The 21,209-nt window shown below is 40.4% G+C and overlaps 1 protein-coding gene across 2 annotated transcripts; it reads left to right on the top strand.

Moving 5' to 3' along the window:
* Nucleotides 1–49: 49 nt before the first annotated feature.
* ptpn21 (protein tyrosine phosphatase non-receptor type 21) lies at nucleotides 50–21,185 on the top strand. 2 transcript variants are annotated; one of them, XM_033988115.2, is made up of 20 exons: nucleotides 50–243; nucleotides 1,233–1,505; nucleotides 2,995–3,164; nucleotides 4,469–4,566; nucleotides 6,259–6,326; nucleotides 7,881–7,951; nucleotides 8,035–8,122; nucleotides 8,200–8,288; nucleotides 9,275–9,362; nucleotides 10,462–10,541; nucleotides 10,627–10,722; nucleotides 11,804–11,861; nucleotides 11,937–12,015; nucleotides 12,775–14,135; nucleotides 14,961–15,095; nucleotides 16,055–16,273; nucleotides 18,531–18,659; nucleotides 19,132–19,366; nucleotides 19,536–19,696; nucleotides 19,954–21,185. In XM_033988115.2, the coding sequence occupies exons 2-20, from the start codon at nucleotides 1,326–1,328 to the stop codon at nucleotides 20,080–20,082; spliced, it is 3,534 nt and encodes a 1,177-aa protein (XP_033844006.1). In that variant the 5' UTR covers nucleotides 50–243; nucleotides 1,233–1,325; the 3' UTR covers nucleotides 20,083–21,185. The 2 variants fall into 2 exon arrangements, with proteins under 2 accessions (XP_033844006.1, XP_033844007.1); XM_033988116.2 differs by lacking the exon at nucleotides 10,627–10,722 and having other exon boundaries at nucleotides 51–243.
* Nucleotides 21,186–21,209: the final 24 nt, after the last annotated feature.

The raw sequence follows: 21,209 nt of genomic DNA, 5'->3' as shown, positions 1-21,209 counted from the left end.
TTTATTTCAGTTTTCGCGGATGTAGACGTAAACACTTGTTGCGCTCCTATCCCAGCAGGAAGCTAGAGTCACGCTGGAAGTGTCGGGCTAACATGGAGCTGTCTACTACTTGAGCCCGAACCAAAATAGCGACATTTAACTGTGTTTTTTACTCTTAGACAGCGGTCTGAAACGGTTCACATGGAGCCCAATAAGCAGCCGGGTGAGAAGAATGAACTTGACTAAAGCAGTTTGGAACTAACGGTAATATATGTAAACTTTTTGTAATAACTTTGTAACCTGTGACGGCTGTTATGTTCCCCGGGGCGCCGTCTATTTCCTGGGATGTAAATTAGCTTACATCTGTGGTGAAAAGTTGTTTTTAAAGTTTATTCAGTTATTTTAAGGTCTAATTTTAGATCAGTGGGTTAATATCATGTTTTGAAGACTGCAGTTTGGAGTGTTGACTGTGTAGAATGTGCATAGTAACGTTAAAGTTGTTTAAATTAATGGAAAAGTTGTAAAAGTTTGGGTAAAAGTTGTGTGTATGCTAAAATAAATGGGGATTTTCAAGGGCTAAAAGAGGTCTATGTGGTGCCATATGGACTTTCCCATCAGCTGCCTCTATCACATTGGAATTAAATAACTTTTTGGTTTTCTCCTAGCTTCTATTTTATTTATGCTTTGATTTGCAAACTTATCCATTTAATTTTTTGTTTGTGTTTTGACAAGTAAATGGAAATGCCTTGGATGACATGAAGCAATAATAATAACAATTTGTACTAAATAGGGTTGTCAAAAGTATAAAAAAAAATCAGATACTAATCGATACTAAAACTAGTATCGAAACTAGATAATCATTTGACCTGGTCTTGATACTAAAACAACACATTCACAGGACAGAAATGGATCTGTCCTGAAAAGCTGTAGTATCAAGACAACATTACTAGAAACACACACAAAAAAACCCCAACCAAAACAGAATGTTTTATTAGTCAGCTAATTCTTTAATTATTTGCTGTTTAACATACACTAGTATTTTCCAGCAGCACGTGGTCATTTGTGGACTTAATGCCAAGCTCTGGTCAATTATTTCAAAGCCCAAAGTAAGCAGTTAATTCCTAGTAGAATAGTTGTAAACACCCTACATCCTTTTGTGTTTTGATAGTAGCTGGATTCTTGGGAGGTGCCTGTGCGATGTGTAAATGATCATGTGGTAACTGTGATTCATCTGTCATCTATGTGTGTTCCAGATCTGAAGATGAACCTTAATACAGAGTGTCAAGTTTTGGTTTCGGCTGGAGACAGCTCTAAAATGTCTTAAGTAGATTTAAAGAGAGAGAACCATGCCCCTGCCGTTTGGCCTGAAGCTCAAAAGGACTCGGAGGTACACGGTGTCGAGCAAGAGCTGCCTGGTGACGCGCATCCAGCTGCTGAGTGGAGACTTTGTGGAGTTCACCCTGTCTGTGGAGAGCACAGGACAGGAGTGTCTGGAGGCTGTGGCACAGAGACTAGAGCTCAGAGAGGTTAGTATGTGAGGGTCTGATATGAGAAACAGACTGGACCTATTATAAGCCATTTAAGAAAAGTGTTACTAAGGTTTGAACTCCCCAGTTATTTGTTAGGCAGCTTTAAAATGCACACCTTAACAAAGTCAAAATCATAATGAAATCACAATTTTAAAATGGGCAGTTCATTGGCCTGTAGCAACAGTATGTAACTTTCTGGAGGTGGCACGCCCCCAGCATAATTCCATGGAAACAGAAAGGAAAAAAATACTTTGGAACATTCTCCGTGGAGATAAGTTTTATGTCATACTATGGAAGACTATGGCCAAAGGAAACAAGTAGGAGGAGGCCCTCCTTCAGGTCAAATAAGAGTCAAGCTTGTGGAGGTGCCAGCCCAATCATAATAAGGAAGCATGTTTTTCAGCACAACTGGTGACAACATACTGAAATTATGCAGTTACATTTTTGATTGTGAATCTCACCTGTTTGTTATTAACCTAACCCACTTCGCCCACTCCAGTGATGAATACAGCTGGTAGGAATGACTGCTAGTTTAATAACCTGTCTGATCCCAGTTTAGAAAAACAAAATTAAGAGAAAAGACCTTTTCAAAAGTAATTATATGGTTTGATCAAAACCTTTTTGGTGAAGCACAAAAACTCCTATATATACAGATAAGTGCTTGCCTGAGATCCAGAATACACTCTTCTTCAATACTTTACGAAAATGTGAGTCTGGTGACTGGTGAATTTCCCTGAGTTCAAATGGATGGATGTGGTTGTCAAGTGGATTAGCCAATCAGAAACATGCGTGGTTCGGCCATATTAAAGTAAATATGATTGCTTTATGAGGAAAAAAGAGAAAAAAAGATCACAAGGGACTGAAAAACACCGTAGATTTCTGCAGAATCAGTGAGTGAAGCATTAAACTGTTAATCAGAGGTGAAAGAAATTTGACTTTGTTCAAAATGATGGGTGGCTAATGAGCTCCTCCATATCACTAAAATAAACAAATCTGCTTGGACAGAACTATCTGAATCTGGCTTGAGACACAACAGCGGGAGTGGTGACCAGACTGATATCCCTCTGTATAAAAAAAATAGTCTGGACATGCCATGCAAGTGAAGTACTAGTAAACAGCCTTTTCATAAGTGAGAAAGTACAATAAAAGGGCCACTTACTTCTAAAAATCCAGCTAACTTACTGCATGCCTTTGTTATTGTCCATATAAACCAATTTTTATTCCAGTAAAATAATTACCGGTAGTCAATTAAAACTCCATTCACGATTAACTGACGAAACTACTAAAGGACTACAGCCCTGATAACGAGATTATATTTGTAACTTAAGACCTTTTGAACAATTTGAGTATTGTATCAATCAGTGAAGTATTCTCTACTGTTATTGCGCAGACCTGAACATCCTATTCTGCAGTCTGCAAAATCATAAAAAATCTTCCTATTCTGTTTTAATAATAACATACTAAACTGTGGTCTTCCCTTTGTCAGATCACATACTTCAGCCTGTGGTACTACAACAAGCAGAACCAGCAGAGATGGATGGACTTAGAGAAGCCGCTGAAGAAACAGTTGGATAAGTATGGCCTGGAGCCCACTGTGTACTTCGGAGTGGTCTTCTACGTGCCCAGTGTGTGCCAGCTGCAGCAGGAGATCACCAGGTACCTGCACTACTGCTGTTAATGATATTGGCTAAACATTGGCTAAAGTATACTGTTTATGTAAAGTAAAATGGATATTTGGGTTGGTCTTGGAGTAGTCTCAGTTTTACATAGAAATGAAGGTATGGACTTTATTTTAAATTTAACTCAATTTATTGTGCCAAAAAGTAGACTGTATTAAAATATCACAATAATATCGTTATGGCGATACTTAGTAGTTATCAAAACGGTTATCGAATATTGCATCTTGTGTGCCACCCTAGTATCATGAATAGACCTGTCATGAAATTATCCACTTACTGTAACGTATGATCAAAAGATCTATAATTTTTGGCACTCAGGATTATTTTTTTCTTATTTTATTGTTGTATTAAGTCTACATAAGAACATTTAAGCAGTAGTTTGTCAAATAATTAACATCTATGACTCATTATACTCAAACTCTCTACTGAAGTGTTTAATTGTGCTATTTATTTTAGGACTGCAACAAGTAGACTTGTCACAATAACATATTTTGAAGTTTGATATGCTGTATTGTAGTAGATAGTGACACAAATTAGTTTCCATATTATCGTTTATCGTCTATGACACAATAACCCAAGAGCTGGCCAAGATGATCCAAGATTTAAACCACAAAAAATATTCTAAATCTACAATATTGTTCAAATCAACAATATTGAAATTTAAATAATCATCAACAAATGTATTAATCAAATAATAGTTAACTTGTGTTTACACTGTAAATATACTATTTAAGGATGCGTTCAAGTGGCTTCAAATTAACTTTGTCCGGCCCTAGTTTATTTATTGCTAGCTTAATTTCTTACGACATGATTCTCTTAGAAATAGGGTTGCAAATAACAAACTTTAGTGGTCAACCATGTACAGCATGTACATTGAGTCTTTTGAAATATATTTTTAGCAAAATAAAGGTTGAAATATGGTGAAGGCTTCTAGATAGAGATTATATTATTGAAGACAATTAGAAATAGTTTATTCTTTTCAGACACTGATTTAAAAATGCAACTGTCTTTCTAATAAAATGTGTTTTTGTAGGTGTTTTAGTGTCTTTATTGTTCAGATAACGATTATGATAATTAAAATACCTCTATGATTATTATTTTTGACTGATCACCATTAGTCGATTAAACACTACAGCTCCGCTTCCAAAAAAGTTTATTGGGTTTGTAGTTAGTAGTTTCAAAATTATTATTTATCGTGATATTTTTCAATGGCAATACATCGTACTTCAAAATGTGTTATTGTGACAGGTGTGATCATTCATGAATCCATTTTTCCCACAGGTATCAGTATTACCTCCAGCTCAAGAAGGACGTTCTGGATGGCAAGATCTCGTGCTCTTTGGAACAGGCCATCCACTTGGCCAGTTTAGCAGTGCAGGGTAAGGCTTCTGCAGTTTGCTTTGTCATGATAACCCATTGTTTTGCTTAATGTGCAGAAATACCCCTCCATTTGTAATGTTCTCTCACATGCCACTGACGCCAAGATATGTAGTTGCTCTGTTAGCATCTTGTTTTGGAGGGGAATGCTGATAGTGATTTTTGGTGAGCTGAATGTTGAGCTTTGTCATAATAACCCAACCTGCACACACAATAGATCTAGTACTTTCCTGTGATCCAGAATACACACATCTGCAATACTTTACTAAGATTTGAGTCTGGTCAGTGAATATCCCAGAGTTCAGGTGTGATTGAAGGATGGATTAACCAATCAGGGACACGCATGGTCCGTCCATATCAAAACTAATGCAGATTTCTGCAGAATCAATGAGTGATGTTATTTTGTTTGTAAATGATAGATGACCAGTGAGCTCCTTTGTTTCACATGCATCACTAAAAGAAACAAATCTGACTGGACAAGCATGCTTGGTTCTGGCTTTTCGTGTTTTGATAATCGTCATGGTTATCTGGACTATTGATGGTTTTCAGATTCTTGAATGTAACGTCATGCTGCCAGATGAGGATAGTGAGCCAGTTTTTCCTATTGATTACATTGTACTTTGCCATAAAATATCCAAAAGGTAAATTCACAAATGTTGGACTACATCCAAGAACTCACTGTATTACAACACAAATCTGCATTTTACCATATTAATTTAAGCTGCCCACGTCTGTATTAAATATTAATGTCCTGTAGAATGTTGTGATGTCTGAAACCCAGCAATATAGACTCTAAAACACATATGAAAAGACCTTTTAAGACAGTGGCATTGTTAGACCAAAATGTCAAAAAAGACTTTCATCAGTATTATACTTCATTGGTAAATATTCTCTATTCAGAAGTCTTCAGTCACCATATTTAAACCTTTATTTGGTTGAGTCTGAATGTACAATAGAAATAAGTTTTTGAGTAGTCGACTAGGACAATATGGGGATGAAAATTGAACTGTGATCCCATCTGTTATGATCTGCTGTTTTGGTCAAATTGCCATATTGTGATTCCCTGCATCTCTATGATAAATTAAACAGGGACTTCCGACCACCCACTCCTCCCATTGACCAGCCTTCATAATGCCCTGAGTGAGTGACGGGTGGATTTAACCAATCACAATGAAACATGGACTTTTAGAAACAGCAGATAACTTTAGTAGTTACCTCTTAAAGACTCTATAATAGATACAAAGAAATAGCGATTCATTGTTTGATTGTTAATATTCTGGTTTTTGAAGAGCCAGATCACGATTTTGAATCTTGATTTTATCACGGAGAAGTCGACTACTAACATAGACGCTCGTCGCAGCTCTAAATTTGCAATCACTGGTTGATGGAGACAGCAGAGGCGCTGTAGTGACTTAGCATTTCCGAAGTCACTGTTTTGGCTTGGCTCAAAATAAAGCTGTGTAACTCTGTCTGGGCCTTCCCGAGTTCAGTGTGTGTCTGGGGGACAGTCGTAGCTTTTAAGCCGGCCAATGCCTGGAATAGGGCGCATATGTGGAGCTGGTGCCAGAGGAGTGCTCTATTACAAACAGGTCTCCTCTAAAGTTAGCCAACGTCATGGTACATATCTCAAATTCTTCTCACCATCTGGACTGAATGATCTCCAGGTAATTTATCATGTTCCTCTGCCCTCACAGCTGCTCTGGGAGACTTCAATCGATACGACTCCCAGGAGTTCCTTCAGAAGTTTGACCTGTTCCCAGAAGTAAGCACATTTAGCTTTTGGATTTAAGGATTTAGCAACATGAACGGAACATTTCAAACTTTTACCCTTCAAAGATAAGCAAGAAAACGTGGCTAATATAAGAATGTATATATTCATACTTTGCAGTGACATCATGGGAGGGGTTTACATGCATGTCTGTGGTGGAATGTTGAGCAGTTACTATGGTGACACAATGCACACATTAGCAAACACTGCCAAAAAAGTTTTAAGATAGTCAGAAAACTCAAGAAAAAATACAAAATGGATTTAAACAACTCATTTGCAGGAACCTGTGATTAATAAGAGCACTCGTGGTCCTGTTTAGGTTTTTGATTTTCAACAAAAAAGTGAGAATGACTAACTGAAAAACTGATGGCTAATGTTAGCCAACTTGTGACTGTGATGGTATTTGAGAGGGACTTGTTTAACAGCACAAATGGTCAGACTGTGTCAAAACAAAGCTCAGATTAAAGTCTAACAAAGCCTCAGACTTAGCAGTGTCTCCAGTTAGCATCACACCTCCAGGGAATGTTGATGGCATCAGCTGCAAAGTATCAATAAACATATGGAAACAGCCAGGCCTAAACGAATAACTATTACACTATTATTATTCATGCCAGAAAATGTTCAGAGGTCTACTATATTTAGAGAAATGCAGACAGTTTTCATTATGAAGTTCACAATTGTTCCCTTGGTCATTTGTAATATCGGACACAAACGCTGCAGATTAACCCATTATGCAGTGTTCCCCGTGAGGTACACTACCAGTCAGAAGTTTGGATACACTTTTTCATTTTTCTTTATTTCCATGATTATTTAAATTGTAAATTCTCACTGAAGGCATCAAAACTATGAATGGCACATGTGGAATGTAGTAAACAAAAACTAATCTCAAAATAACTCCAAACCTGTTTTAGAAATAAAACAATAATAAAAATAGCCAGCCTTTGCTTTGAACCCTGGTTGGCACTTTTGGCATCTCTTGACCCTGACAAAACCATTTCAGGAAACCTCATGAAGCTCACTGAGAGAAGGCCAAGCACTGCAGGGGTGTCAAAGCAAAGGGTGGATACTTTGAGGATCTGAGTATAAAATATAAAAACATTTTGAGTTATTTTACTTGTGTCTTTGCAACATAATTCCATATGTCTTGTTTCATATATTCGATGTCTTCTGTATGTGTATAAAAGTAGGAAGTAGTAAACATTAAGAAAAAAAGACATTGAATAAAATGGTGCATACATACTTTGACTGGTAGTGTTGTATAATGTTTCCTTACTTAAATTAGAGTAAATTTGATCCACTTTTTGGCTGAGGTTGCTCCCTTGGGCAACTTGTTGGTAAGAACTACTGCAGCAATAATGTAGTCAAGTTTTACACCTTGTTTAGCCCTAATTTAGCCCTGGAAGAGTAGTGTTAAAGAACTGGTTGAGACCTGTACATACATAGAAAACCAAGTACCTTAGGTTGTACTTGGGTAGTAAATTTGAGAACAACTGTCTTTAATTCATTACCGAATACTACAATATCTAAATGTACCTGTTTGTGATGTAGGATTGGATTCAGGATGAGCGAGTGCTGGAGGAGGCTACACAGAAAGTGGCTCTTCTTTATCAAAGATTACGGTAATCAAAATGTGCTCCTTTTTGATGTTTAAATTTTGGCCTTACTTACTTACTTATTTACTTACTAACTATTGTGTTTGTAGAGGACTGTCTGCCCCAGAAGCAGAGATGATGTACATGCAGGAAGTGGAGAAGACAGAAGGCTACGGACAGGAGAGCTTCCAAGCAAAAGTGTGTCCACATTCTATCTTCAAGTGTTATAATACTGAAGTAGCGATAAAAGTAAAACTGCATTGAACCCCACACAGGACAGCACTGGAGCAGACGTGACCCTGGGATCCAGTCTAGACGGCATCTTCGTCAAGCATAAGAATGGAAGGCCTCTACTTCTTTTCAGGTCTGTACCAAATATCTAAGTGTCCAGCTACATAGCCACTTCTTATTAAAGGGAGTTGTTTCTATTTGCTGGGTTTCAGATAATATCACAAGATTCTATAGGCCAATAACATTTAATACAGATCAGCGCAGCTAAAATTAATATGGTTAAAATACAGATTTGTGATGTAATACACTGAGTCTCAGGTCTACTCTAATAGAAATGATTGGGTTCAACATTTGTGAATTTACCTTTTGGACCTTTCATGGCGAAGTACAATGTAATCAACAGGAAAAACTGGCTCTTGCTCCACGTCTGGGAGTATGAAAAGCACAAACATATAGCCCCAACAAGCACAGGACTTATTTCTCAAATGGAACAAAAAATGTAAAACTCACGCTCACTAAATTGAATTATAAATGAGTTTTAATTAAACCTTCATTTGTAAAATCATACACACACTTAAAGCCACACTGTGTAACTTTATGGAGGAGACCCATCAGCTGCATTATGCCACGGAAATAGAAAGGTAACACAATACATACGAAAACTGAAGTGTACATTTGCCATTGTCTTTAATTTAAATAGAAGCATATGAGGCTTTACTGATTAGACAAGAATATCTCATCCTAAAAATGACCATTTAAAGCTCCACCACATAAATTTTTGGAAAAAAAAAAAAAATACTGAAATAAACCTTTTTTAAAATAAAATTCCCAGTCTAATGAAGACACTGATGTGTGTGATTATCCTAGTTGTGGTGTGTGCACATTCCTGTCTGAGGTTGAACTGCAGGTTATCTACATACCATTGCATTTAGAAGGAGCCTGATGCATGGCCTATTGTCCCGATAGGCATTGTTGGAATACTTTGTGTCTTGAATAGAGCCAGGTTTGTGTGTGAGACAACTATTACATCACCTGTTTTTCCCCCTTCTCTCTCTCCCTGTGTCTCTTTGTCTCTCTCCCTCTCTCTCCCTGTCTGTGGCTCTCATATTGTTCGTGCAGGTGGAGCGACATTAACAACATGACTCACAACAGGTCGTTCTTTGCTCTGGAGCTGTCCAACAGAGAGGAGAGTGTCCAGTTCCAAACAGTGAGTTCATCCTCCTGACCGTTGGACCAGTCCCACATTGCACCTGTGTGTGTGGGCGGGCGTGGGCGGGTGTTCATCACTTGTTGGGGACTAAAATCTGTGCACCACTCACATTCCATCAGCTCCAGTCAGTGTACTCATTGGAATAGGCATTGTATTACAGTTTGATAGTTGATAATATTGACTTGTAAAACGGCCTTTGAAGTTTGAAAATATAATAGACTTGATAAATATTACAATAATACACACTATAAGATGGTTAACTTATAGAGGCTTCTCAGGTCATTGTGCAAATACATAATTACACATAACGACTAAGAAAATACATCGTAACTGAAACAAAATTTTTGTTGCAGATTCATCAAATCTCAAAGCCTGCAATTATAGAGAATAGAACGTCCTTTTCAAAGAACAAAATATTTGTCTAGAAAAATAGTGTTTTACCTGTTGATCTGTACAAACATGTTAAGAAAGTGGGATTCTTGTATTAGTTTAGCAGTTCACAGTTAAACACATAGCAAATCTAAATGCAGTAGTAATACTTTTAAACAATCACACTAATTTGTTAGTTAAAAACAGTTACAAACCATATACCTCATTTCCAAACATTTTAAATTAATTAGACTGACCTATTGGAATCAGTACTTTAGAGCTTTTGTAAATTATTCCAAGAATGATTCCAGGAGTGCAGAATACTGAAATGCTACTTAACCATTTTCTGTGCGAACACTATAATAAGTCCAGGGTTTCTCCCAGTACTGAAGACTTTCATTCAAGATAATGCCTGTGTCTACTTTATAGCTATTATCTATGACACTCATAGATTCTTCATTCTTATAATTTGCACATTATAAATCGCAATATTGATCTAAAACAAATCCTGCACATATCATCAATTAAGTAGAGAGCAGTGGGTCTATGCCAGTGCCTGTGAAAACTGGATTGATCTCTGAAAAGCCAATTTTGCACAACAGGTCTGCTTTAGTGCAAGCCTGGTCTAACTTCCACTGACTTCTAAGAGAATCCTCATTTAAATGCCTCTTTGTTTGACAACCTCACTCTCTCTGTATCATCTTTGTCTTTGTTCTGTCTGCTGCAGGAGGACATGGAAACATCTAAATACGTGTGTCGATTGTGCCTGGCGCGCCTCAAGTTCTACAAGATAAATAAGAGCTCGCTGTAAGTGCTGTGTGTGGTTCTTACTGTAGGACGGGTGTGTGCGGTGCTGAGGAGTGTCCACAGTGTGTTTGGTGTGTCTCTTCAGAGAGGAGTGTGACCCGCGGCCTCAGAAGTCCCTCCTTACTCTCTCACTTCCCCGTTTCCCCATGCTCTCTCGACCCTTTCTGCCATCTGACAAGGGGTGAGCAGCTGATGGCTACTGCTGTTTGTCTGCGCACGCTACTGCCTCTATACTCTAAATAGATATCAACTATTATGCCAACGATCAGTTTAGTTTTGAGTGCATAAAGACACATCTGGATTTATTTTATATTTATTTTTATTATTTTGCATTTATTAAATTCTTTTTTTCAATTGTCTTCTTGTGCTTTTCTATGGAGTATTGAACAAATAAATAAACTAAATTAACCAAACAGGCAACAGGTGAGATGAATTCACAATATTGTTAGTAGTGTTACAGGTCAAATTGCTCCACAGATCTGACCTGTAACTTGGCCTGGTGGCTGCTTGACTTCATTGACATAGATACATTTTTAATGCCATACTGTTTAACATTCCAAGCAAAGCAATAACCTTTCACGGTGATGAGCAGGTTACATAGTGTGCCTTTAAACTGTTAGCAGCTGGCACTAACCTTTTTAGTTTGTTGCGCAAAAGCAGTTTATAACATGTGATTTTCTGTGTTTAAAGGGCCTATTTTGCACTGTGTTATGTTTTTTTCTCATCAAAAACAGACCCGGAGTTGTGTTTTGTTTCATTCACACAAGTTTAACACACAAATCCTTTATATTATGGCTGAGTTCTTTTCTCAAACAGAAAGCAGCATTTTGTGTTAAACTGTTTCTCTCGTGCAGCAGCAGATATTAAAGGCTTTCTATTGACAATCTTAACTGTACAAAGGGTAAAACAAAAATACTCAAAAATAAAAGCAACACCATAAAGTTATTTTAGTGTAATGAATTAAAACAATACAGTTGAGCCTAAATATAACTGTTAACCATAAAATTACCACTTAATGGCATCATATGGTGGAACAGAGCATTTTCATCTTTAGGGATGCAGAGAGCCCAATAATCCAGGATTAAAATGAAACGTGTTATTAAAGCAAAACACAACTCCGGATATGTTTTTGATTAGGCAACAACATTCCAACATGGCTAAAAGCTCACTTGAGTCAGTTTTGCGTAATATAGGACCTTTAAATTGTACATCAACAGACTGGTATTTAAAAGTTCAGCCCTGACTCTGCATGTGCTTTGCAGCCAAACCCAGCCCACAGTGAACCCAGTGAGAAGGAGATCCTCCACTAGACTTTCTCTGGTAAAATGAAACTCTCATTATTGTGTTTTATTTTGAGTGAGAGCAGCTGATGGTCACATACTGTTGTGTTTGCAGCCAAAGCCCCAGGCCTACATGATGCCCCCTCAGATGCACTACAATGGACACTTCACCGAGCCCTACACATCCTCACAGGGTAAAGCAACAACCTCAACTATTCGTTAGACACTGAAAAGAGAATACATCAAGTTAATTAATTGTGAGACTATGCAATATTTAATTGTTACTTATAGTTGTTGACTGTATAAAGAAGTGAACTAAGGGAGTGTGGGAAATGAAGCTCATCGAGGCTAGCAGTTATAGTGGATAATTTGGAGCCGTGTTCCATATATGGACATCCGAGCATGTGTGTCATAGCAACTAAAGAGACAGTCAGGAGCGAGGGTGTTTAAGGTAATGCTCCTTCCCGTTCATACCGCTGGTTTAGCAATGCTGTCAATCAACCTGTTGCAAATGGTAGCGAGAGTGACCTCAGGGAAAGAAGGCACCTAATTGGTCTGTTATTAATGCTCATATCTTGATTTTATGGACAAAATGGCGAAATGAAAACACCAGGATCATGTAGAGCGGGTTAATATGAACATTTTAAGACTAAAATGACAACCCTGACAGCAGTCAATGGAGCTGTAAGCGTGCCCAACCTCATTCCTATTTGGAATACGGCAGCTAGCGGGTTAGCCAGGTCCATTTATATATACAGTCTATGCTTACTGTTAAATTTGACCTTTTCATTTAGTGTTTTTGCTATTCAATTCCATCCAAAGCATTTCAGGCCTGGTAGCTAGCTTAGTTAAAGTCCAAGATATTGACATTGTTACATCCCAAGTCACCCTCATTAAAAGGACAGTAGCTGTTGCTTTACGATCTCCTTTATGATCTGTATCTTTTCTCTCAGATAACCTGTACGTCAATAATCAGAACGGTTACTACTACCACTCTCAGACGAGCTTAGACTGCCCCCCTGTGGACTACAGCGGGGGACGTCTGCGTAACGGGAGTGTATACAGCGCTCACAGCACCAGCTCCCTCACCAACCCCCAGCACTACATCCAGCCCTCCCCCATGTCCTCCAACCCCTCCATCACAGGAAGTGACATTACCCGGCCCGATTACCTGCCCACACACCGTCACAGTGCTCTGATCCCGCCCTCGTACCGTGCCACACCAGATTATGAAAGTGTCATGCGCCAGAAGAACCAGGCGGCGCTGGGGGGATTGATGCTGTCCCAGGAGCACCGCCAAAGTCACTCTATGAGAAACCTCAACATCAGCAACTCGTACGCCTACAGCCGACCCGACCCACTGGTTTACAGTCAGCCTGAGATCCACCACTATCCCTTCCACCTGGGCTCCAGCTTCCACAGCCCGTCACCCTACCCTCACCCCACAGAGAGGCGCCCTGTAGTAGGGGCAGTGAGCGTGCCTGAGCTCACAAACGTACAGTTACAACAGGCGCAGGAGTACCCCGCACCGAACATCATGAGAACTCAGGTGTACCGCCCGCCTCCGCCCTATCCATATGCCCACCCCCGGCCCGCCAACAGCACCCCTGACCTGTCCCGCCACCTGTACGTGAGCAGCAGTAACCCGGACCTCATCACCAGGCGGGTGCACCACTCAGTGCAGACCTTCCAGGAGGACAGCCTACCCGTGGCCCACTCCCTACAGGAAGTGTCAGAGCCACTGTACAGTGGACTCGCCCACAGACCGCCCTACCATGTCTACAAGAGGAACTCCATCGAGATCGCAGGCCTAGCCCACAGTCTGGAGGCCATGAAGGTCAAAGAGAGGACCATGTCCAGCTCTGCTGTGGAGTCTCACACTATGGCTGTGCATGAGGCACGCTCACAAGGCTCTCAGCTCAATGTACTCCTGGAGCACTCCCACACAGAGGAGCTGAAGGAGGAGGGCCAGTACGGACACAAGAAGTCCCCCTCTGATGCCACTATGCTGGTGCACAGCAGTGAGGAGGAGGAGGAAGAAGAAGAGAGTGGCCGTCACACCCCTCTGTCCCACAACACCAGTGCACAGGCCATGCCCACAGAGCCCCCTCCAGCCTATCCCACAGGCTCTATGCTGAGCCCAGCCATAGGCTCTGCCCTCACCGGAGCTCTGGGATACATCCCAGAGAGAGAGGCCTGGACCATGCCCTCGGAGCCAGAGCCCACTGCTGTTCAGTCCAAACTCAAGATAAAGAAGAGACCCATGTCCGAGGTGCTCCCTGTGAAGAGGCCTGTGGAGGGGCTGCCGCCAGCGGTGAGACACACTCCCGGGGTCAAAGGTCACAGACATATAAACACACTTATTGTAGATCGAGACATTTCATCATTCACTTAATGAACACTAGAGGGTTTGTGTTTTATGTTACAGATTGTTGCAGATGTTTCTCTGGTGCAGTCTTTTTTTTTTAAATGTACCTTATTTGCCAAGTATCAAATGATTGTCTATCAGGTCTTTAAAATGAAACATGAGATAATTATTTATTTCTAGAGACAAAGGTGCAAAATCTATTGTTTCATATTCTTAAACTCTTGCAGGCCTTCTGTATGAGGATATTTTGAGTTGAGCATAAATCAGAAAATCAGACGTCTGTATCTGACCTTTAAACCAGTTTGTTTACATAGCAAAGAACTCAATAATATTCATATCAATAATAATCATTATCTTAGTCTGGCAATATCTTTGAATGTTTATAGTTAGAAAAAATCCAATACAAAGAAAAGAGGAAGAACTCTTTATAACTGCGATTATATTGAGTGGACTCTAGACTTGTTCCATCAGTGGAAAATCCTTAATTTTACACTAAATGACAAACATGTGTCACAGTGATCTCAGATTAGAAATGGAAATGTGTTTTACATTCTGACTCTTGTCCTTTCTACTGTCAGTATTTACATGTGGTCACAAGTATTAGTATCATAGACTGTAGTGTACATAGCCTACACCTGTAGGCCGGTGACGCCGGTGACAGGTGACAAAGACTGAACAAACAGGTGTGGCCGCATTCTGTCCTTATTCCTCCATTTCACTCACTTCCTCTGTGTGTCTGTGTGTGTGTGCGTGTGTGCGGGCTCCTCACAGGGCATGAAGAGAGGAGTCAGGCCGGACCAGAGGAGGGGCCCCTCTCACAGGGCCCCACACAACAATGGGCTCCCCAAGACAGCCCTGCACCTGGAAACCAAGGACGAGCTGGAGCGGGCCTCCAACGACCAGAGGGTAGGGCACTCACAGCAGTACTGCAGGAAGTCACTCTCATGCAACTGATTCATGTCATATTTTGTGATAGATTTGTGGAGGCTACACCATTACTACAATACTAATACTACTAGCATTTTCAAACAATTATATAGTTTATATGCATTAACATAGTTTTACTGGTTGACTTGGTCAGATCTGTGTGAGGTGAAGCCTGGTAACACTGTAGTGTTGTCACAATACTAAAATTCTTTCTCTCTATTTCGATAGAATAGAGTATACTGATTCCGATACTTCATTAATAATAATTAAAAAAAAACACTCTTTAGACAATAGAATGTGCTTTTCAACATTAAATCATAGTACTTTCTTTTATTTTGTGTATTAATGTATTGTCCTGGAATTTCCCCACTGTGGGACTAATAAAGGCATATTTTATCCTGTCTTATCTTATAAGACTTATCTTAACTATGCAGAGATAATGAGAGGTGAGCCATAATGATGAATACTTTGTAAAAAAATAAATAAAACTCTCCTTAAAAAAAAAAGAAAGAAAGTTTTTAAAAAAGTGTATAGTTTGGATTAATATTTTTAGAAAGTGCAATATTTGTTTATTTTTCTGTTTCAGTTTTGTTTCTCCTTAGAGCAGGCTCTAAATAATGATTGGCTAAATCATCACTTTCATTTTGAATATTAGGACTATGGTTTATAAACCAACATGTCAAATGCTGCGTGATTGGACACTGCTCTCTCTGTGTAAAATCCTGCTTTAGTGACAGTTCACAAAAGTATCCTCCTCCCTTTTAATGAATTTGTGGCATAGCATTAGCCATCCCCAGTTTGTGAACAATGTAAAAAGCATGTAAACGTCACAGAGGCAGAGAGAAGTGAATTTTAAGGGGGGCATTTTACTACAGACTATGATACCTTTGCATACATCTAAACTTAATGTTTCCCTGTGTGTGCCTGTCTGTGGTCAGTCTCGGGAGTTGGAGCAGCACGTGGAGCAAGGCCAGGTGCACGCAGAGTACGAGGACATCCCCAAGCGCTGGCCCTCCACTGAGTGCTCCATCGCCCGGCAACCCGAGAACGAGGAGAAGAATCGCTTCCAGGACGTCCTGCCCTACGATCACAACCGCGTGGAGCTCATCCCCACCAAGGAGAACAACACGGGCTACATCAACGCCTCGCACATCAAGGTAAGGAACACAACAAGGGTTCTGGGGCACAGGATCAGAAGACGTATTGTGCTTGTGTCTGCTATATACTTAGAACCTATGACACCAGTGAATCATGGGCATTTTAAATGTTAATGTTCATCTAAAACAACTTTATAAAGGAAACAAATCTGTTGAATTCCGTGTTAACTGCAGTGCCCAACGGGAGATGACCTCCTCCTATGAATAGCTGCAGATCACAATAGCAAGTAGTGGATTTTTTTTTCCATTTGTACCAAAATAACATGAATCCTACGTGTGTCATTGAAGAAACTAAAATTGGAGAGCGAAGTAAGTAAAGAGCAGTGGGTGTGTACCGGTAAATAGGCATAATGACTTGAATGAGGGGAAACTAGAACATGGTTAAAAGCTCTTTCATTTTATTTTTACCTTTTATTTCCATGGTTATTTACATTATAGATTCTCACTGAAGGCATCAAAACTATGAATGACACATAGGCTTGTCACGATAACACATTTTGAAGGTAAGGCAAGTTTATTTGTATAGCACAATTCATGCACACGGTAATTCAAAGTGCTTTATAGAATCAGAAAGACATTAAAATCACAATACAACAAATTAAAAAAAAAAAAATCACAAATAATTATCATAAAATTGACATTAAAGGAGCAAAGTGCAAAATAAAAACTGTTAGTCACATGCACAGCTAAACAGAACTGTTCTGAGCCTGGATTTAAACATTGTCAAAGTAGAGGCCTGTCTCACATCTTCAGGAAGACTGTTCCAGGTTTTAGCTGCAGAAAAGTGAAACACTGATTCTCCATGTTTAGTCCTGACTCTGGCACCAGCAGGAGGCCGGTCCCTGAAGTCTTCAGAGTGTGAGATCGTTCATCTGGCAATATTGCTACAGAGAAATATTGCGATAAACGATAGTATTGAAACTACTTTGTCACTAATTAAGATTTAAATAATGCTAGAAAATCCCAGTAAATCTCCCCACTTTTACAAAGAAAAAGTGCTCAAGATTGAGGCTCAAAATATATAGTTCCAGCTTTCATATGTTGAATGATAAGGCGATATAGTGATTATTGTGGCAGGGCTAATGACACATATGGAAGTAGCAAAAAAGTGTGAAATAACTCAAAACACAACAAGGCACAGCTGTGAAGTGAAAACCATTTCTGGAAACTTCCTCATGAAGCTCACTGAGAGAAGGCCAAGGGTTCACTGTTGACAAAGTAAAGGGTGGATACTGTGAGGAATCTGAAATATAAAACATATTTACAGTTACTTTGTATTTTTGTTACATAATCCCATACAGCTTGCTTCAAATAATTGATGCCTTCGGTCTGTATCTATAATGTACAAAGTAGTAAACATAAAAAAATATTGAATGAGGTGATTTGTGTTTAAACTTTAAACGGCTAGTTTTGATTGCATGTTAAAAATGTTCGTAGTTTGAGCATTTTGGTGAAGTTCCCAATTTTACTTCCTGGTTAGACACGGGCAGCAGATGTGCCATATGTAAAAGCGATGTTATTACAGTTACCTAGCAACCAGTGTGTAAACAGAAACCAAAGCTCATCTAATGTAAACAAAACAAATGATTTGTTTATTTTGTAGCTGATTAACAGGTGAAGGGTCGAATCCTTTTGGCTCATCTGTGAGAGAAACTAAATGTACACAGCTCTACACACAAACAGGAAGTTAGACAGGTGAAAGAGGACCACAGCGCCACAAGAACAGATGAGCTACAGTTATGAAGGAAAGCTTAAAGTGGAACTTGACACTAAACCCAGATTTTTTCACCAGTAAACTGTATATGGTGGTTTTATTTTATTTTATTTATCTTTATTTATACAAGGGGACCCAATGAGAGCACTTGAGCTCTGTTTTTTTTTAAGCTTTATGAACTGCTCTAATCGTTTTTGGTAACTGTAGTGCAAACTCGTTAAATTTGGTGCTTTCTGATTAAAAATGTTTTAATTAAGTGTGTGCTGCCTTCAGTGGGCTCTACAATTTTAAGTACTACATGACATCACACAAGACTGCCCTGATTACAGCCAGGCGTTTGTGTTTGTAATTTCTACAAACATATGGCTACAGAAATTATGCAAATGTTATTGATGTTGATGCGCATGCGTTCCACAGGCTGCGCTTGTGAACGCCCTGATATTGGGAAGTTGGATGATTACATAGCCATCCCCGAGTTTCCGAGATCACGTGAACGCAGCATGAGGTTCACACTTGATAAAGCAGTGTCACGTGTTGTTCCAGATGACGGTGAGCGGGCAGGAGTGGAGCTACATCGCCTCTCAGGGCCCCCTGCAGCACACCTGCTCAGATTTCTGGCAGATGGTGTGGGAGCAGTGTGTGTCCATCATCGCCATGGTGACGGCCGAGGAGGTGGGTACAGTCATTCAGCCTGTACTGTATGTTGTGGATTTACATCACGCTGGGGGGGAGTAGTATGTATGCCTATGTGAAATGTTCAGCAGTTACCATGGTGACACAATACACACATTAGCAAACACTGCCAAAAATGTGTAGGATTGTCTAAAAAGAAAAAAATACAAAATGGATAAAAAACAACACATTCTCAGGATCAACAAAAAAAACTGTTGGCTAATGCTAACTAGCTTGTGACTAATGTTATTTGAGAGGGACTTGTTATAAACAGCTGGAATCACAACAGGTGAGCTAAGTCAGTTTTTTATGGTCAGATTGTGTTAAAACAGCTCAGATTAAAGTCTAACTTGAGTAACAGAGCTTCAGACAGAGCAGTAGCACCAGTTAGCATCATTGCATCAAAGAATGTTAATCACAGCAGCTGCAAAGTATCAATATGTGTGGAGCATTAACCCAGTGCTGTTCTCAGGAGAGCGGGCGAGAGAAGAGCTTCCGTTACTGGCCCAAACTGGGTACGCGGCACACCCATGTGACCTACGGCCGCTTTAAGATCACCACGCGCTTCAGGACCGAGTCGGGCTGCTACGCCACCACCGGCCTCAAGATCAAACACCTGCTCACCGGACAGGAGCGCACCGTGTGGCACCTGCAGTACACAGACTGGCCCGACCACGGCTGCCCCGATGACTTCAAGGGGTTCCTCAGTCAGTCTATAGTCCACGTTCTACCATCCTCTCACCTCAGTTTATACTCATGTTCTACTATTCTACATTCACTCTCACCTCTCATTCTTTTTGTATCAAAGAGTTTGTAATAAGATAAAACGCTCTGGCCATTACATTCATAACCTTTGTTTGTCCTGTTGTGTTGCAGCGTACCTGGAGGAGATCCAGTCTGTGAGGAGACACACCAACAGCATCAGTGACCCTAAGAGCAGCACCAGCCCTGTGCTAGTCCACTGCAGCGCTGGGGTGGGCCGCACAGGGGTGGTCATCCTGTCAGAGGTCATGATCGCCTGTCTGGAGCACAACCAGGTACTCCCCACACCTGTGTACACCCCACACCTGTGTACACCCCACACCTGTGTACACCCCACACCTGTGTACACCCCACACCTGTGTACACCCCACACCTGTGTACACCCCACACCTGTGCACACCCCACACCTGTGCACACCCCACACCTGTGCACTCATTTATACATGTTCTTTTTACCAGGTACTTCAGTACTTTTAGTTGTACTTCTAATGTGAGTGCATATTTAACTAAAACTGTGACTGATGTGTGTGCAGCCTGTGCAGGTTCCCACGGTGCTGATGGAGCTCAGGCAGCAGAGGATGCTCATGGTGCAGACTCTGTCCCAGTACAACTTTGTGTACAAGGTGCTCATCCAGCACCTGAGGAACGCCCGCCTCATCTGAGAGCACTCTGTCTGCACGGAGGATCTATGTATGAGAGAGGAAGAGGGCGCTCTGTCTGCACGAAGGATCTGTGCCAAAGCTCAGGACAGTATTACAGTGGTCAGGTGCAGACCGGTCAACAGTGTTATGTACAAGTTGTTTTAATCAAAGATCAGCACTTTTGGACTCACACTGAACCAGTCCTACAGTGTCTCAGGACTCACTGGGACACTGACTCTGAAGTAGACTACATTTATTATAATTATTATTTTGGATGGATTGTTTCATGAGATGACGACAGCGGACTCAGAGTGGACACAGATTTATATTGCGGTTGTGTGAAGTGTTCCTCCTGCAGGGCTCGTGTGAAGTCCAGGGCGGTGTCTGTGTTAGTATGACTCAGAGGAGCTTACTCTAGACATTTCTACCATCGGGCTGAAACCTTTGTAATGAGAGCTAAGGCTGTCCAGACAAAATCATGATCTGGAGATGGGCCCAGAGTGCCACTGCCAACAACATTGTGAGATAGGTCAAATGCAGAGGACACTTTCCCCTACATGAGAATGTATCCTACCTTTTGTAGTGCCAAACATGTGCACTAACAGGGCCAGAGCCCAGCCTGAGGTACACACCTCCTCTGCCACACAATGAAGTGAACTAATGACAACATAGTGAAATGTTCAGTAATGGTGCCTAAACATGACAATGAAGGAGTTACGTAGGCTTTTATATTTAATATTTTGAAGAGTTTTTTGAACAAATGCCCCAGTGCCTCCTTTTTTTATGTAAGCTTTTGGAAACAGTTGTTTTATACCTCTCTGGTTAAGTGGCCATTTGCCACATGAGGAGACTGTCAGGTACAAGGCCTGAGTCACCAGAACCAAAGTGCAGCGTTGTGCTGCTCAGTGTGGATGACGCGCGTGTGCTTTAGTGATGTGTTTTTACGACGGTCTCACTGGAGACTTGAGTTTGCGCCTGTTTGGTGTGTGGCTGTACAGGTATGCTGTTCATATTGTAAAGAAGATTTAATGTGGCTTTAATTCTTGTACACATGTAAAAATGTAACTACTGAACAAATGCGATGCTTTTCAAATGTGTGGCCAATAAATATTTAAGGAAAAATAGCTCCTGTCTTGTTTTGGTTCACT

This window comes from Periophthalmus magnuspinnatus, chromosome 22 (assembly GCF_009829125.3).
Source record: "Periophthalmus magnuspinnatus isolate fPerMag1 chromosome 22, fPerMag1.2.pri, whole genome shotgun sequence".
Classification (NCBI taxonomy): Eukaryota; Metazoa; Chordata; class Actinopteri; order Gobiiformes; family Gobiidae; genus Periophthalmus; species Periophthalmus magnuspinnatus.
Note: the sequence above shows the minus strand (reverse complement) of the source record. Positions and strands in the feature narration are given on the sequence as shown.

What these genes read in the sequence shown, in the direction of transcription:
- ptpn21 (XM_033988115.2), top strand. Translation starts at nt 1,326, where the DNA reads ATGCCCCTGCCGTTTGGCCTGAAGCTCAAAAGGACTCGGAGGTACACG. An exon ending in AAGATAAATAAGAGCTCGCT is followed by an intron (nt 10,542 to 10,626) that starts GTAAGTGCTGTG and finishes GTGTCTCTTCAG; the next exon opens with AGAGGAGTGTGACCCGCGGC. An exon ending in GGGCCTCCAACGACCAGAGG is followed by an intron (nt 15,096 to 16,054) that starts GTAGGGCACTCA and finishes GTCTGTGGTCAG; the next exon opens with TCTCGGGAGTTGGAGCAGCA.